Genomic DNA, 19,494 nt, shown 5'->3' with positions numbered 1-19,494 from the left:
GCGCCCAGCCTGGCTCGCCGGGCCCGAAACGTGCGGTCCCGAAGGGGTTACGCCTGTTGCTGAATTTGGCCAGGACAGCTACCAGCATACGTCTGAGGAGAGCCGGGTTTTGGGGTGGTGATATGCTTAATGTCAGCCACTGTCTTTAATGGCCGGACTTCCTACAGAGGGTGCGTTGGGATTTAAACACATTTGCTCAATACTTCTGGAGCAAACATGGCTTCATTTCTGGGCTGACATCCCTAGCAGTCTAGCCCACTTAATCAAACAAATTCCCCAGGATTTCTGTGTGTGCTTTTGTTGACCTAAATAATAAGTGATTGCTAAGATTTTTTTTTTTTATTAGTAAAGCTCCCATGAAAATTGAGCTATTTAAGCCTTTGTTTGCTTGCTAGACTCTTTTCCAGCTTCAAAACCACTAAAATATGTTTAATTGCCCAGCTCCAGATACTAAACTTCTGCTTCCTAGAAAATAATGTCTAGAAATGATAATAACAGTCCTTGATGTGCCAACACTTTTTTTTTGTTTTGGTTTTTTTTTTGTTTGTTTTTTTGCTTCTAGACCAGCAGCTGAGAGTTTAAGTGAGAACACTTTGGCAGAATTACCACAGATCTAAAAAGTAACTAGATTCAAGCACGGCAAGAAATAGGTTAAGTATAAATCTTGCTGTTCACAGACAAAAATATTTTGGAAATGTTGCTGACATTGTGATATAGCTGAGGTTAACAGTGTATTAGATGTTAATGTCACCAGGCTGTTTTATTTTCCACCGCAGCCCTTACCATTTCAAATACCTCTGGGATAAATAAAGATCTGTATTACATTAACTTAACAAATAAAGTCGTGGTGCTACTATTATTACCACTTCCACAGAGATGTCCAAATGGAGCCCCTTTTTCCTTCTGATTCTCCAGGGTAGGCAGCTCCAAAATGCGCAGCAACAGGGTCTCTGCCTTAGGGATCTGCGTCTAAATAGGGCATTTCAAAAGAATATTTCCACTCTGCGTGCCCCAAATCATTTGGCCTTGTGTAAGGACATGACGCTAGAACCCAGCCTTCTTCCATCACTACTGGATCATCCCTTTCCTAACAACTCAGTCTTCGTTGCTGAATGTATTCTTACAGTATAATTTTTCTTGTTTCACATAGTTATTATTTCTATGACTCTATTCAAACAAGAAGATAAAGCATTTCTTCCGCACACCACCGAGGCAAATTTATTGTACTATTTCAGCTTAAACCCGACATGTGAAGGGGGCACCACAGATCTGAAGATGTGTTTTGGAAAGCGATGTCACTAGTTAACATTAAGGTTGGTAGAATTGCTTGAAAAGGCTCCCTGCCACCTGTGTTAGAGTGGGTGTTTTTATCTGTACGTGACTTTTTTTTCACTGAGAAATACTTTCTATAGGCAGATGGCAGATTGTAACTGGGGATATGAGTCAGAATTTAGCCTAAGCAATACTGACCCAAATGAAAACTTGGTTAGACTGCTGGAGTACTACAAATTGTCAGTTATTTAAGAAGGTTTCTCAAATAAAAATGAATTTAACATATGGAGCAATCTGTTCCATCCCAGTTGGAGACATCACTTCCTATCCGTTAGAAGCAGAAAATAAATGTTATTACAGCATAAAGCCACTCTTGCAACATCCTAATCTAGTTCAGAGAGTGAATTATAAACTTGTGTTACTGCGCAAACACTTTTAATATTGGTTCATTGTTACTTGTTATCATTTTTTGCCCTTCTAACTCTTTAAATCTCATTTGCCAGTGAGACTTGATACGAGGTTGAAAGTCCTTTGGGAGAGGAATTGTTTGGTTTTGCTTAATAGCTCTTCAATGGCTAACACAGCAGGACTTCTCAGTATCACTGTCATCTCAATAGATGGAAACATAGGTTTCTGGCTAAGTAGTCAGACTTGTACCGAAAATGCCTTACTGTTTTTTTTGTCTTCTTCTACTGGATTATGCCAGTGATGTCAAAGGACCTACTGAACCTAAAATAAATATAATGCAGTGCACAATCAGAAATACACATTAATAATTTTTACCTAGTATGGCTTTCATGTGCAAGAGTACCTCTCATAAGGCGTAGTGGTATTTTTTTTTTTTTTCCCTGTTCACTAGTAAGAGTTTCACTCTCATTACCTATAAAAAAAACAAACCAAGGAATTATTAGGAAAGGAAAGGCGAGCAAATGCAAAATTCTTTGTTTGCATTTTCATATGCTTTCCAATTCATGTTGTGCTATATCTTGACTATTATATGCAGTTCTCTTTCTTTCTCAAAAATAGCTGTACTAAGTTGGCTACAAAGAAGGGCCACTGAGATGATTAAGGATAGACTTGCTTCCATTGAAAGAAGGACTGACTGAGTCACGATTCTTCAGCCTGGAGGTAAGGGGGCTGAGGGAATGGTCTGACCGAAGTCCGTAAGATCCTAAGTTAGCATGGTGAGCTTGAACAGGACATGATTATTCACAATCCCTCACACTTCCAGACCAAGAAAGCAACAAATAGTATGCCTAGTGGCTAATTTGAAAGAAATAAAGGGTAATACAATGTACAGCTAAATTGCAGAACTCATTGCACAAGGTGACACGAGTATCAGAAGTTTATGCTTGTTCAGAAGCTATCATACATATACAGAATAAAAATCTATCCAGGTTATTAAGCACAATGATACTATTTCTGACTTGAGGTAGCAAAGTGCAGAACACTTACTGGAGGACTTTACTGGGGAAATATCAGCATGTATATCCTACGCTCTGTTCTAGCTTCATAGATGTGTGCTGCTGGCCGCTGTCAGAGACAAGATGATGGGTGAGATAGACATTCGATTTGAGACAGCACAGGAGTTAAGGGTCTGACATGTTCCACTGCAGCCAGATTTGCCCGTCTCATGTCTTTCACCTTTACAACTCATATTTTTACTTCATCGCTGGAATGATGATTTTTAGCCTGATTTTGAGAGCCTCTGACTCTACACGTCTTTGTGTAATTCCTGTGAATTAAATTGCAATTAGGAAACCTTGTTCATGCCCACGCATTTTGTGTAATAATAAGCAACCTGCCCATAGTAACGCAGTGGCCAAAATGTCACTGAAAACTCAGACGTCTCTTACATGCAAATGTTTAGAGAGTAGTGCCAGTGATTTAACTTTGGACTTGAGACATTTTGATGACCTGTTGTCTCAAAATTAGCAGCAATGATACTGCTTTTTTAACTTTTTTAACAAAGCAAGTGTGCAGTATGTGCTCCTGACTGGTGTCTTCTTGTGCAGACTAGATACTTGTGTAATTGTACATGTAATGTACAGATGCACAACTGCTATTAACAGATCAGCCCTGATAAGTATGGCCATCATACATTAGTTTCTACAGACCTTTAGCTAGTTTCTCATCTTACAATCTAGTTTGAGTGGCTCTGAAACATGAAGTTTTGAAATGGTACTTTAGTTACTTCGGTAGTTACAACTGCTGAGGATCTGTTTGTTCAACTGCTTCCATGTTTCTTACTTCTTTGCCTGAATCCTCTCCTCCCATGGGGTTGAAACCAGCACAGTTCTGAAGTCACGCCGTCGTGTTCTTGTCTAAAGGCTAGTCAACAGCGATCAGGACAGAGGCTATGCATGAGGAGATTAACCCCAATAGTTTCCTTGCCTTGTGTCCAGGTTCACTTGCTGCTGGTACCAGACTGTCCTTGAGTGTTTGGAGCTGGGAAGAGAAGGGTTGTTTCCTTCCAGTAGCAAGTGTCAGAAATCCCAGTCGTCTTCTCTTGCTTTCGTTCTGAGACGGCTTTTTCCTGAATCTGTTTTGAGCTTTCTCCTTTTTCTTTCTTCCCTTTCTTCTCCTTTTGAATGGACACTTATACTGGATACAAGCTGTATCTCAATCTGCAGAAAGTTGAACCAAAGCTCCTGACCTCTTCTGGTGAGGTTTGCTTGCTTTTTTTTCCCCTCTTCCTTTTTTTCCTCTACCCTTCATTCCCCCCTGGTTTGATGAGGAGGGAAAAAATCAATTTTCAGGAGCAGCAAAATGCAGACCACAAATTGTTTCTACTCCAATCCTGGCAGCACAGGCTGGGAGTGCCTGACTTGGGATGAGAGACTTCAGCGTGTCGAGAGAGACCTGACCTTTCCTGGAAGCCAAGTGTTGCAGTCCCTCACCTCTTTTGCTAACTCAAAGGACTTCCACACCTTCACATGAACCAGACTAAGGTGATTTGCTTGCAGTGCTGTCAGGAGGACGTTTTATGTAGAGTTTAAGTCTGATGCAAATCACTCTTTTCACCCCTCAGTTTCCTCCTATTTCTTTCTCACCTGGAGCTGCTGTACAATACATGGCTATCCCAGGCTGAGCCATAATCCTGGAAGTTTTTTCTGACTTGAGTTGCTTTACAAAGTTAAAAAGAGAACAACACTATTTATAAGCACATTATGTAAACATTAGCAACAGAGGTCCAGCTGCTTAGCATTCAATTAATTTAGTTCAGTCAATATTGCATGGTACATAGTTTTGTCTGCTCGTATTGTAAACACGTCTTGCCCTTGAGCACTTATTTCATTTGACTAATTAAGATCTACTTCTAAGTGCTCTCATTTTGTTGCCTGGCAGACTCCCCCAGTTTTAGATACAGCTGCTGTACTCGGTGAAAAAGGCATTTGAAATCCAGGTCCATCTGGTTTGTGCTCCAGCGTGTCAGGCCAAAACCTGCTCTTGTTTAAGGCAATAGGGTCTCTGTTTTCAACAGGACTCAGACTGCAGATGAATCAGGACATGTTGTGTTTCTTACTTATACCAGCATGGCTTACGCAAGGACATCTTATATTTCTATGCAATATTGTGTTCCCCTGTCTGAGATGGTGAAAACCCTTTTAAAATTTTAATTACTTAATTCAGGTCTGTAAATTTTTCAGAGAAGTAAATATGGAGGCAAGTACGAGGCCACTGTACTTGGGCTTTTTAGATAAACAATGAAAGTGAAGTTTTCATAGTGGTCTCACTCAGTGTTCTGATTATGTAAGTAGCTGAATTTTCAATTCATGAACAATTGTAGAAAGATTTAAAGTTATACTGAGCTACATGAAAATTTTCATTTAGACAAAATTAAGAATAATTGAGTGAAAAAAGTACTTTTCTAAACAAAATTAATTTCAAATAAAAATACCAACTATTTTGACTTTTGAAAATGAAATATTGATTCTTTTTAGAAAATATATTTTACAATGCACATGTATTGTGCATGTATTACACTTTTTCTGCATGCATATTTTGCCAAAATAGTTACACATTACTGAATCGATATACTTCACTGGGAAAAAAGACTTGCCCAAAAAACACCATGTTGTTCTTTATGACATTATTACAAGACCATGAAAGGAAATGTAGATTTGACTGTTGTTTTAAAACTGTGTCACTAATCTGCTTTACTTTTGTAACCATAGGTAAATACTAATTCTGTACTGCCAAGGAATAGGAGCAAGGAAGTTCTACAAAGAACCAAAACTTAGGGAAAGGTACATCCAGATCTGTACTTGGTAATAGATTTATAGCTGACAGGAAAAAAAAAAGGAGCTTCAGACTGAATTCTGGTCTTGGTTCTATAGAAATGACTCCCATGCTTATGAAGTAGATTTGACTGTTGTTTTAAAACTGTGTCACTAATCTGCTTTACTTTTGTAACCATAGGTAAATACTAATTCTGTACTGCCAAGGAATAGGAGCAAGGAAGTTCTACAAAGAACCAAAACTTAGGGAAAGGTACATCCAGATCTGTACTTGGTAATAGATTTATAGCTGTAACAGGAAAAAAAAAAGGAGCTTCAGACTGAATTCTGGTCTTGGTTCTATAGAAATGACTCCCATTGCTTATGAAGCTGGGATGGCATTGGCTTCTCCTGAGAAAATTTACCTCTGCTAAGGTACTGAGATAAGCCAGCATAATTTTAAACTCCATGACACATACTGCAGTTCACAGCTGGGCTAAGCAGTGCAAGCTGCCAGCGTTTTTTAGGCTGCCTGTGTTGCTGAGACTGAATTTGTGCTAGCAATGATTAGGAACAGAGTAGTAAAACTATGGTAGAAAATAGCAAAATTCTGTTATTACTAAGAAAATATACACCACTTTTCATCCATAGACTTTAATACTATACAAAATCAATCCATCATCCTTGTAAGGAGACCTGAAGTGCATAAAGGGGAAGTATAGAAGGAATATAGTGTGCTTTACCAACATGTTGTGTTATTAATTTCACCTTGGCAAATCAATGCTAAGCCAAAGACAGGGGTATGTAGGGCAATGTTAGGCCCTACTAGTCTGGTATGACTGTACAGCCTGGGCTGAAAATCAGAATTAGCAAGTTGTATGTTCCCTTGGGCAATGAACAGGCTGGTTTCAGGAGCAGACTACAGTCCTGCACCGAGGAGATGAATGGCTTCTTGGACACCAAGGTGTCCGTGATGCTGTTATGGTTGCCATTTTTCCTTAAGCACTAAAGAATGAGTAGGGGATTTCTGTGGCTAAAAGTGTAGGCTGAAGTCAAGGAACAGGCTTTTTAGGTGGTTGATGCACAAAGTCTACTTGCTATCTGCAGTTTTGTGTGGAGGCAGACATGTGGCACACGCTCATTAGTGGACTAATACGAGGTGTTAATGGAGGGGCAGGCGCTCCATAGAGAGAAAAGGTCCAAGGAAGGTCTTACAATCAAAGGACACTGAATAATTTTCTGTGTGCCTAATCTTGTTGATACAAATTCCTGCCCACAGTAAGTGTGTGAAATATTTGAATTACGGGTTCTGTTGCTTTGACCCTAAACGTGAATTCAAATAAGGCAGTCATTCTCTGTGTGGTTTGGATTAGAAATGGTAATATGTTAAATAACCGTGTGTTTTCTCAGGAAGAACTCTCTGTAGGTAATGTAGTGTTCATAGGCACTTACAGAATATAAATGAATGAGAATGGAGATAGATTGCTGAGGAGATTAGCCATATATTCTGAGTTAAAAGTAAGTCATTGAGGGTATTAGCCCAAATTGCACCTCACCAGCAGGAACAGATACACTGGATAGAAAACTAGCAACCTTTATGCGCTGCTTCATTAGCTCAGATCTATACTTAGAGTTACTGTGCAGCCTTTCCATTTTCCCTGGCCGTCAGGACTATGGCTACGCAGCCCTGGTCCTGGCGTCCAGTGTCTCGTGTGAAATGAATCATTGACTAATTCAGTTTCCATCTACATGCTGATGGACAGTTGTCCCTTGTACAAACCAGGCTGGTATGCACTCTAATGGTAACAGGTATTTGAAAGACTGAGGGAGACAGACGTGCACCTCTCTGCACAGATGGTTCCTGCATTGCCAGGGAGATCTGGGCTGGCAGTCTGGGAAACTTGGTGCTGCTATTTCCATGGAAGCCTGATGAATTGAGGGAAAAGATAAATTCAGTGAAAATCATATCAGTATGAATGAACTCTTCAAACACAACTGAAATGCTCAATGTTTTCTTCTTGAAGTTTCCCCTACACTGTGGTTTGCTCATAACGACCGATGTTTCTTTGTACAGTCCACTCTTGCACTTAATGTTTGTTGCTTTAAGTTCATGAGGAAGATGAATAAATAAATAAAGCTGTTAGAAGTGGTAGCAGAAAGCTAATGGAGGAAGCATTAAGAATTTTGTCTGAAGGACTCAATTCTGTTCTCAGTTCTGCAGAGTAGATTCCTGAGGGCTGGAGGACTCATATGTGAATATACTGCCCACTTACTAAAACTACTTCATGTTAACATTGTCCCAGGTGAGGTAAGCAGTCTTTCCATATTGGGACTTGAGGCATCGTGTTTTGTTTATTTGTATTGTTGCAGTGTCAAGGAGCCATAGGTATAGATCAAGACACAGAGTGGATAGGCACTGAACAGAGAATTTCCCAAGATTTATAATATCTGTAAACTCCGATGCATTTGGGGCAAGGCTTCATTCTCACAAATTGAAGTGAATCCATGAGTACCAGAATCTTCCAATTTGTTCTGGGTTTTGTTTGTTTTATACAGCAATTCACACCTTGGCAGAAGACAAGTAAATACATAAACTGTACTTACGGTTGTAACATCCTAGGACAACTGCATTATCTCAAAGCACAATATGCCGGCTCTTCAAAAAATGTGATATGACCAGGTGCAGAGATTGTTTTTCCTGCTGCTCTGACTGCAGAAATACAGACTCATTTAAGAGCACAGCTGTTTCCAAAGAAATCAGCCCCTCCTCTAAATGAACCCTTATTTTTGAAAAGCAAGCCCAGCTTTTCCTTTTGGTGTTCCCCTGGCCTAGGGGTTGTCAGAGGCTGAAGACTGAGACCTGGTGAGGCTGTGCTGGGAAGCGACTCGGCCCCAGCTTTCCTGTCCTCTGCAGTCACCAGGGGACAGCCTGGGTCCTGTATCAGTACCTCTGAGGCTACTGAGATGGCACTAAAATGAGAAGAGCAGTCGATGAGAATAACTGCATTCCTCTGTGTGCAACAGAAAAGTGCTTAAGATATACCAGATAGGTGGCTTGGCTAATTTCATGTGCTCATGCACTGAAATTGTTGTGTCAAGTATTTGCTATTAAAATCTATGCATCCATATAGAGCTATCCATCTTTTTGAAAATAAAAAGGGAAAGACATATAGACTATACCAGCAGCATCTGGGTAACTTCTAAATTTGTGTGCAGTATAAAAATGCATCGTGAAAGTAAAATAACTGGTTTATAGTCCTCTGGGGAAAGAAATCTTTCCAAAGTGTGGAAACAGAGCAGTTGCTGTGGCTTAACACTAGTGTACTGTGAAGGAGTTATTTTAGCTTAGTGACTGACTTAAAAGATGAGCGGTAAGGAATGACTTAAACTGAGCCAAAAATACATTTTAAATTTTGATGTGAAAAAAATGAAACATACAGTCCTATTTGGCTAATTTCTCAGTTTCAATATCAACAAGCTATTTGTGAATCTGTCTCTCAGAGTATCTGAAAAACAACTTGCTCAGCTCCACAACTCTGTGCTAGTCTTTCTGTCCCAGTGATGTTTAAATCTGCTGCTGTGGATGCTCATGCCGTAACTTTAAAACCACTCCTGTTTTGCTGCCAGCATGTTCTCTGCAGCTCAGAAGGATGGCATTTCAGCTATTTCAGAAGTTAATGTGGATCTACAGATTGCTGTGTGCGTGCAGAGTCTCCATGGGCAATCCTTCTCAAAGTGAATGTGCAGTGATACAAGCTCAGTGTGTGTATTCTGCATAGGGTATACTGAGTGGCCTAGGGTGTATTATCTGAATGTCTTTAGAAATGATTAAAGTGTGTTTCAAATTGCAAAATGTGTTGCTCAGAGAGCAGTCACTTTGCTGTCCCAATGAGCGGTATATGGGATCACACCAGCAGCCTGTGTGTGCTGATCTCCATTCCTGCTCTTGCTGGGATGTTTCCTATGGTACTGTCTTGCTTGTCGTATGAGTGTGCTGTGATAAAGTGTGTTTTTCTGGTGTTAACTATTCTTTTGCTAGGGTTTGTGGAGCTAGTTGCTTGAATATGGCATTTGATCCATGGCAGAGCCCTTGTGAAATAAGGCATTTTCTGTATGTCCTAGAGCAGGCAGCAATGGGAGTACAGAAGAAGGCATGGATGGAGACCCACCTGCACGCTGGTGAATTGTGAATGCTGTGAATTGGGTGAAATGCTGAGAACCTCGTATCACTTATAGCTGGCAGATTAAGTCAAGATGGGCAGGCAGGAACTCTTCTGCCTTTTGCATTCAGACAGTTAATCTCAGAAAGATCCCACTATTTGAGTCATCTGAGTTTTGGAACAGATACCTCGCTCTGTCTCTTCATAGTCCACCAAGTTTGAAAGAAATTTAAGGCTGAGTATGTATTTTAGAGCAGTTAAAGGAATTGGCCAGAAGCAGCAGAGAGCTCTTATTCCCAGCGCTACACTGTAATAACCAGAGACAAGTCAAAGTGGAGAAAATGATTTTTTTTCCCCCAAGGTTTGCAGGGCCTGTGGGAAGTGACACATGCTGGGACATGGGTTTATGGCTGACACGTCTCATGGAGGAACGAGGGGAGTCTGACAGGCGGGTGAGTGAGAGAAGCTCTTCATTTACAGATGTGGCAGAACCTAAGCAACTGTGAGGGGTGGGAGCTGCCCTCATTAGAAACATCAGAAAAATGGAATCTCTTAAAAAAAGCATAGAGTTAAGCATCCTTCCAGCCTTTTTTTTAACTGGGAAAGGGCCTTGCAACTGGTTTTTAGAATACTCTGAGCAACGAGCTCTTTTGGGACAGAGAAATTATGCCTTCTGTGGAAGCAATTTGATATGCTTGGTGGGAAGAAGCAGGATGAGACCAGATGCCCTTTTAGTAGTTTTGGATACTTTAGGGAAAAGACATGAGTGGATCCAGCTCAAAGCTCGTGCTGCCTCACGTACCAGCACAGTCAAATTCATTAGTGAATTTTTATTGCCAGGCATGAATAAATTACTAGATATCTGGTGCCTGCAGACAGGCAAAGGGAAAGCTGTCTGGGAAAGCTTGGATTTAAGACAGGTTTTTAATCTCTAATAAAAATAGCCCTTTTTGTTTGAGGTGTAAGTTCTTACATCCTTGGTAGTTCAAATGCAATCATACCCTGGATCAATGCAATCTTGTCTCAAGCAGGGAGCTGTGATAAATCTGTTCAAATCTCATTCTGTCAGACCACTCTGAGTCACCAGAGGTGATAATGAATGTTTAGGTATGAACACAGTTGTTGTTTTTTCTGGCAACAAACTATGTAGAGGTTCAAGTGGAGTATTTTATTGATTCACTGCAATATCACTTTAAGTTGGTTGTGCTTTCATCAAAGCATTACATATATTTAGTGTTAGGTCTATTTCTATATGAAGCAGGGACAGTCATAAAACCAATGGAGTCAAGGCAGAATTGCAATTTTCTATACTGTAGCCAACTAAATAAATCTTCCTCTTTTCCCCAACTTGCTCTGTTCAGGTTCCTGTAGGCTTGTTCAGTTCACCCACACAAATGAGGTGGTTTCTAAGAGTGCTGCTGACAAGGCTAACGCATGGTTCAGTGTTGCAGTGTTGATCCCTGAATCATGCTGCAGCATTACAGTTGTCATAGAGACACAGATTTTTGAGACCAAAGGGACAGTTCTGATAATCTGCTCAGACCTGTTGTAAAACACATAGTAGCTTGCCAATAAGTAAACAACTTTGCCAAATTGGAGCGCAGCCTGGCCCTCCCTCTCCTGTGACAGCGAAACACATTTCACTTGTTTGGGGGATGCTGGAAGAGAAACCCCAAATGGGGATTTAATTTACTGTCAGAGTGGTGCTGTCAGCACATCATTTTTTTCTGCTGAATGAAAGCCAGGTGCAAGCTTAGTCCACAAGGTCACACCATGATTGTGATACTGGCGACTTCAAAGGGACAAAGAGTATTAGAGTAATAACAGTATCCCTTCTTATCTTCTAGGTGGTGCGGTGAGGTCAGCACTTGTATTTGTAATGAAGGATGCTAGAATGGGGCAGCTGTGTGCAGTCAGAAGTCTCTGACAGACAAGCGCTGGGTGATTTAGCTGTAGCAGTTTGATGCTACTGTCCCTGGTTGTTTGCCTCCTTCTTCTGTCTGCTCCTTTATCAGCTGAGATGTGTGTCTGCATCTCACCCATGCCGGTCCAGAGCCTGCCGCAGCTGCTGCCAGGGATAGTGGGCTTGTGCCAAGGCACTGGGTTGTGAACTGCCATAGCAGTTGTAGCCCTTGCCAGAGGCTACCTGGTACAGCAGAACTAACAGCTGGGGGATTTAACATCTTAAATTGCCAAGCTGACATCCATCAGAGCTCATGTGAGAGTGCCAAGCAGTTTGGGTAACCTCCAGCCAAGTATTAAGTCTCCTCTGTCCCAGTATATGCTAATCTGTGAGAAATGGATTGTTACAGATCCCAGCTCTGCTGATGAAGCAAGTCCAGTTATAAAATCCCTTGATTTTATACACAGAAGTTTCCAGTGGCCATCATGGTATTAGACACTGAAACAGGTGTAAAGCCTCTGACATGGTCTCCCCATCTGCTGCTGCAGAATTTGGAATAAGGTGAACTGCTTGAGCAAAGCCTTGAAAATGTGTGTGAAGGAAGATGTGCAGCCAAAATGCTCTCCTCGTCCTAAATGTATACATTTCTCTGGTTGTCAGCTGCGCATACATAGCTTCTGCAGTCCTGTAAGATAGCTTTGGGAAAGCTGGAAATGTAATTTTTTAATGAAAATAATCTGCTGACTCAATATAAGCATGTATTATCCCTGCGTTGGCTGCTCTGCTGGAGAGGTTTGATAATAGGGCAGCGTTTGATTCTTCGTGCTCTTTTCCCATTCCTGTGTAGCACAGTTGTTTTGCTGCTATTTGCAGTGCCTTAAATTACGGCACTGCAAGGAACAATTCTTAGCACTTTAGATTTTCAGGGATTGTCTTTGGCTAATTTCCACAGCATGCCTGTGAGGTGTAATGACTCACTGCCTTTCTGTTCACAAATAGTGCTATGTTCATCTATTTGAGTAGCTTAAGAGCAATTCATCTGTGGGACTGCCTGGTTCCTCTGGAGCATGCTCCTTCTGCAGTAGGGGTAAGTCTCCCTTAAAAACACGGGGGAACTCAAGAGTGGGCTAGGTTGTGTGTGCTACAGTATTGGTGTGCTCTGGCACTGCTACAGAGCTGCACAGCTGTTGTGGATGCACTGGGGAGCACTGAGCTTTTGGAGGGCCAAATGTGTATCCAGCTTGCTCGGTTTAGAGGTGGGGAAGCACCCTGGGACAGGGAGAGGACTCGCTCAGGAAGATGCCATCTTCCTGCCACCCTTTAGGGACGAAGGAGATCCTGCAGCTCTCACGTTGAGGGGGAGCTGGGGAGGGAGAGGGGGCAGTTTGCAGCAGCTTCCTGACCTCACATCCATGCACGGTCCAGCCACAGTCTGGCCCTGGGTAAATAAGTGACACTGAATTGAGGAAGCAGACAGGACTTCAAGCACAGGGGGACAGCACAGTGCAGTGTGTAATGCTCGTGAATCTGAGTATAAAATCTGTTAACTGACATGCTTTCCAAAGGATGCTGTTCAGGGAACCACTCGGCAGCCCTAGTGTCCTTGTACACATGATTAGAAGAACACAAAGCTCATAAAGTTACAGGTTTATTTTAGGGGAGTTCAACAACGGTGTGAGGAACACATGATCCATCTTGGCCATGGTCTAGTGTCTCAGCATTGGTTTAACTGTTAGGCTTTTCTTGCTGTTTCTATTGCACAGTCATACTGCTTGTGATTGCACCTGCAGGTATGCACCTCCATGTAAGCCATGCATTTACACCTGCAGGAGAGTGGAGATCAGTTTAATAACTACTCCTGTTTAAATGCAGGATATATATTTTACGTGCCCATACAGACCTTTGATTTGGTTTATTATTCAGCCTTTGTCTTTTTGCTTAAATTCCAAATTGTTGTGTGTATTTTCTACAGGCATTGAATTCTCCTCATAAACATTTATCTTAATTTCTGAGTTAATTTACAGTGTTTCTGCTGATCAGATCTAATTTAAAGGGTGGGGCTGAGGAAAGGGTCATCCACTTGGAACAAACGTTTGAAACAACTAATAAAAAAGCAGACAGGGAGGATTCTCAGTTAATGTGAGTTGCGGTGGTTTAATCAACAAAAGTGGAGCCATGCCAGTTTTCACCAGCTGAAGATCAGACATGTTACTTCTATGTCAGATTATGTGCTGCTGAGAGCTACTAGGTTTAGGATTATTAGTATTGCATAGATTTACAGATCCATACAGGTCCTTTTTCTGTCTACATGTTTAGTTTCATTTATTGTTTTCTTTCTGTATGCAACAAGCCTGCATGATTACTGGCAGCACGAAGGGTAAAAAAGCTGCTAAAAGACAAAGGATTAAAACAAGGTCAATGTTACTGTTATTGCATTCTTGCTGAAGCCAAGAAGACTGTAGGTAGCAGAAGAAGAAAGTCAGTGGCAATGGCAACTTAGAGCACATCTCCTCAAAGTAGCGATTATTGTTCAGTGATCGTTTCCACGAACCGTACTGCTCTGGAAGCTGGTGCCACGTGGCTTAAACCATATAACTGTACACAGTACAAAACTGAACAAAACCACTTTCCAGTGCTTTGAAAATGGTCGACCAGTGCACGTAGTGCACAGTATCTGTCTAGCGGTGAGAGATGTTACTTGCTGTTACCTAGGCAGTTCCAGGATTGCTTAGTGATTACAGTACCATCTTCCCTGGCCCTTTTATTTAAGGAACAGCTCTGCCCTGGGGTTTATTTAATTCCTGTCTCTCCCAAAACTGAGGTGGGTAAGTCTTTCTTTCAAAGGGATATTTTTTTGACCAAGAAAATGTTAACAATTTGATTTTCATCCTAGCTCTGTGAAGATTTGGGTACTGGCACAACAGAAAGCTGAATAGCTGAAGTGCGATGCAGGAGCTGGAAGGAGAGGTTTAGGGTGGGAATCCCATAAACTGGTTCTGTCGTGGAAGAAAATGTCACATGCCTAATGTATGTGGCACTAACAGAGAGGCAGTTGTCATAGTTATTACCTCTTTATTCACCCTCTCCACTTTGTCCCCTGGTAGCTTTCAAGGAGATTAATGGGTACTACCAAGTGCTGAGTACGCAGGACAACTGGCTTACTTGTACTCAAATGCCTAAGAGAGAAGTAGGCAACCTGGTCTCCCAAACTGTGTTCTTCTGCCAGGTACATGAACAATAAACTTTCAAGAGTTTTAGACATGCAGAGGAGAAAAGCTGTGGTGCATTAGAAGGTATATTTTAGGCGGATGATTGTCAAAGATGCCAGCGCTCCTGACACATCTACTGCCTGTGGGCTTTCGGTAGCAGGTAAGCATGTTTGTGCTTTTGGAAAATCATTCAGTTGTTAGGACAACTGATCTAAATATTCATGAGAAGTAATGCACTCTGCCAATTGACCTGTTGGCAAATTGTGAATGAAAATTTTGTTGATTTCTTTGGATCGGCTCAACAAGTATTAACATATCAACATATATATCTTTGGAGACATGAATTATTTATAGCAAGTGTTCAAAAGGTCTGAAAAGCAATTTTCTTTTGGGGATGTGTGACTGGCCACATGGGTGACATGGTATTCTCTCATCCCTGATTGTGTTAGCTTTTTAATTGCTTATTCCATCTGATGCTAATTTTGATTCTTGATGAGGTCTCAGTGGTAGTATCTAAGTCCATTTGCACTGAGCATTCATCTCTACAAAGCTTCATTTATGTGAAAGCTTGTGAATAAAGAGGTATGAGCCAGCCAAGTGTCAGTCTGGCTTTGTTATTTGGGCTGTGAGCTGACAAATGCGCATGTACTTTGATCAGCTTTAGTCATGATTGGGCAGGAGACTTCAGTTCAGCTATCTCCCAACAAATAAATTCAGGTATGAATTCAATATGAAGGCAACTTCAGTATGAAGTCGCCCATTTTGATTGCTGTGGTACTGTATATATATATTCATTTCCTCTGGTGATCAGGTAGGAAAGTTACTGAAGAGATGTGTTATGCACTTTATTTTGAAAATCAAGAAATGACTCATTCTCCAAACGCATCCATTGCATGCCCTGTTAAGTTTAAGACAGAAGATGAGCCAAGCAGCAGCAAGCAACATCAAGGAAACTGTTTTGTGCCAAAAAAGGCAGGGAACTGAAAAGCCCAAGGATGCATATGACAATCATGCAGCTTAATGAGCAGATCTGTAGGTCCTATAAGGTGGTGGATTATGAGACTCGGCCAGAGTTTTGCACTAGCGGAAAGTAACTGGGAAGATCAGTAGGGTGACAGGCAGCACTGGAAAAGGAAACTAAAATTGCCTACTGCCTCTGCTTCTCGGGAATGAGAAGAAAATGGCTGTATATGTGTTTGTACACAGGGGCGTGGGTTTGCAGTGCTCCAGTCAACTCAGAGCAATGTAGATACAGACAGGCTAACTGAAAGCAGATGTACAGGGAAGGTTGATGCATGTTGGTCTAACACAAGTGTTCATTACATGCACATTGGCTTGGCCCAGCTTGCCACGCTACTGCATCTGTTGGGGGGGGGTTTACTATGGTGCATAACCAGTATGTCCTTCCAGAGACTTCCTTGTACGTGTTGAATGGTGACCAGAGAATAAGCTATTGTGGTGACTCGGGACTGCAGCTATTGGAGTGCTTCATGGGAAACCTTGACAACACTGACTCCCTGCTTCTCTTTGCAAGATGTCTGCCTGCAGTGCCAAAACACTAGGACCTTAAAAATAAAAAACACCTTTTTTGAATCTCTAAAGAAATAAATGAGCAGGTTCTGTTCAGACAATGATCTCCAGTAAAAATAATTTCTATTAAGCCTGCTGTGAATGTTTACTTGATTGAAATCTTTTGCTGGTGGAATAAAAGGTTTGTTGTTCTCAACCTGGCAGAGAATTTCTAAAATCACTGTAAAATGACATTCCAGAAAAAGGAGCAAAAGCGAATAATTCTTGGGGAAACATTTGCAAGAAAAGCTGCACCTCCACTGATTTATATTAAGACTGATATTGATTATGTACTTACAAAAACCAAAATACTTCATTATGGAGAGTAATTCTGAAGGTATGTGCCCATTTCAATGCTTTAAATAAGGCATAATTCTGGTGCCATCAAGTAGAAATTATAAACGAGTATAAACATTGGGCTGGGAGCCTGTCTTGTCTCTCATCAGTGCTCTAGACTGACTGTAGGGTTTTCTCAGTGCCTGACAATCGCCACCGCACAGATCTGTTGAGATATATTACATTTATGTATACTCAACTGATGAAAACCTCTGCAGTTCAGAATAAACTGAAATCTTTCCCAGCAACAATTTCTAAGCCTCAAAGTGATTTTGTCTTCTTTGGTTTAGACTTATTTATTTTATATTTTTGTTACAATACTATTAAACTTTTAATATGTGAATATTCCATTGTTTTGGCACTATGGAAATGTTTTTATTTGTCAAATCTAAAAAACTGAAGTATAATAGAATCCTTTTGAAAACTGATGTTGTGAGGTTTTGGGGAATTTAACCCCTTTTCAGTCGTGATTTTGTCTTCTTTGGTTTAGACTTATTTATTTTATATTTTTGTTACAATACTATTAAACTTTTAATATGTGAATATTCCATTGTTTTGGCACTATGGAAATGTTTTTATTTGTCAAATCTAAAAAACTGAAGTATAATAGAATCCTTTTGAAAACTGATGTTGTGAGGTTTTGGGGAATTTAACCCCTTTTCAGTCCAGAGCACAATCTTATATTACCAACTTCTGCAGAATGAAAACTACTTACTGGACTTCTGATAACTTTTAGTTCCTTGAATGGGAGGTGCTACAAACAATGAAAACATTGGTTTTGTTGATGACATAAGTATTAGGAAATGATTTTGATAGGTAAGGAAGAACCCTTAGTCCTGGATCAGCTTTTCAGTCCAGAGCACAATCTTATATTACCAACTTCTGCAGAATGAAAACTACTTACTGGACTTCTGATAACTTTTAGTTCCTTGAATGGGAGGTGCTACAAACAATGAAAACATTGGTTTTGTTGATGACATAAGTATTAGGAAATGATTTTGATAGGTAAGGAAGAACCCTTAGTCCTGGATCAGCTTGTTTCTCTTTATTTAATAATGATTTTGATAGGTAAGGAAGAACCCTTAGTCCTGGATCAGCTTGTTTCTCTGTTTATTTAATACTTCAAACTATCCATCAAAATGGAAGTTCAAACGCTAAAACTGTTCTTTCTCTTCAGTAACTGAACCAAAATAATGGATTTGGGGAAATCTGTTAATCCTTTCTAGAACCTGATACTTTAGAGATAAGTATTATTATAATAAAAAATAATTTAAGTCTAAGTGCAACAGTTGTAATGTGATAAGTGGAAGTTCTTAGAAAACTGCTACGTTTTCATTTTGTCTTGGACTCTATGTAGTCTTAACTAGTTTGTTTAGACAGATTGCTCTGTGGTCAGTGGCAGCAGCTGGTTTGACCAATGACAGAATAGAAATTCTTTTCAAAAGCCTTGATAGGCATTTCTTTAAAGGCTAGCATCATAAAAGATATAAAAACTATGTTAATGACAAAAATTTGCAACTGCACGCCTTGATCCTATGCTCATGGAAGACAACGGCAAAGCTCTCATTAACCTTGGTGCTGAAGGATCAAGTTGTTTCCTTTTATAACCTCCAAGTGTTTTGGTAAGAGTAATTGATCAATCCTCCCACCACCATGTGGGGCAGATGTTAATCTTGATGTTAGACATGAATGCACTGAGGTGAAGTAATTCATTCAGGTCCTGTGGTGATTAGGCACTGAAGATGGACAGTGCTCGGTTGCTGTCCTCTGATCTAATCATCAAGAAATACTCTTCTCCCTTCCTTGACAAGAGATTTTGAAAGACATCTTACATGTTTGGATCAGCCAAATATTGTGAATTAAACATATTTTGGCTTATGTATTATAGAAATATATTGGGTATGTTCAGTGTGCAAGCTCACTGGGCACACAGTATTTGAACAACTTGCTCCTGTTTTACCTAACCCGTGAATGTCTTTCAATCCACAGCTGTCATTTGGCCAACCCTTTCCCTCCAGTAACTTACAACTTTCAATTTCTAGTGTGCAATTTTGTTCATCCAGAGGATATCTGCGTAGATCCATCATGCAAGCAGCTGTTGTTGTGATCCTGTAAGAGGAGGGTGAAAAAAATAATGAGATTTGAAACCACATTTTACTTGTTTGAGAAGGCAAGATTTTCTGTAGTGGCTTTTCTGTTTGTTTAAATACAGAACGGTTACGCACACAGATTCCTGGCATACAGGCTTTACGTAGCTTGCAAAGCATGATTAAATAATTTATACAGCACAATACACTGGTTACAGTATAAAGCATCAGAGCATATGCTGAATATCATAGAGCAGGATTTTGACTGAAAACTTTAGGTGCAAAAGTGTACAGTGTTTTGAAGAACATTTAATGAGATTTCTACTTGGTCATCTTATTTTCAATGTTCTTAATTCAGTCATCTTCAAATTGTTTTGCAAATTGTTTTATTTATAACTCATACTGCTGATAGCTTTCTTTTTTCATTTTGTCGTCCCCTCCTGCTGTTTTAATTTTGTCTGATATGTATGTGCATTTTCATCCATGCTGTGGAAATATTGGTAATATCTGATTCATTATTTTTATGGTTTCATAATCAGTTTATCATTAGCTATGATAATTGAACATCGCCTTTTAAAAATGGCATGATGCAATCAAAAACTTGTGAAATGTAACATTGTCTGGTGGTTATTTAATGAACATTGAAAGTAGCTACGATGTAGGCTGGATCTTAGAATCATAGAAGCATAGAAGCATAGAATCATAGAATCATTAAGGTTGGAAAAGACCTCTAAGATC

At 40.3% G+C, this 19,494-nt stretch overlaps 1 protein-coding gene across 2 annotated transcripts in view; it reads right to left on the bottom strand.

The window, feature by feature from the left end:
- GABRB1 (gamma-aminobutyric acid type A receptor beta1 subunit) overlaps positions 1 to 19,494 on the bottom strand; it is a 65,721-nt gene that overhangs the window by 13,056 nt on the left and 33,171 nt on the right. For both annotated transcript variants that reach the window (XM_009283588.1, XM_009283589.1), the window contains exon 2: positions 18,696 to 18,778. In XM_009283588.1, the coding sequence (XP_009281863.1) occupies positions 18,696 to 18,778 (83 nt within the window). The remainder of the gene's footprint in view (positions 1 to 18,695; positions 18,779 to 19,494) is intronic.

This window comes from Aptenodytes forsteri, unplaced genomic scaffold, assembly GCF_000699145.1.
Source record: "Aptenodytes forsteri isolate BGI_AS27 unplaced genomic scaffold, ASM69914v1 Scaffold102, whole genome shotgun sequence".
Taxonomy (NCBI): domain Eukaryota; kingdom Metazoa; phylum Chordata; class Aves; order Sphenisciformes; family Spheniscidae; genus Aptenodytes; species Aptenodytes forsteri.
Note: the sequence above shows the minus strand (reverse complement) of the source record. Positions and strands in the feature narration are given on the sequence as shown.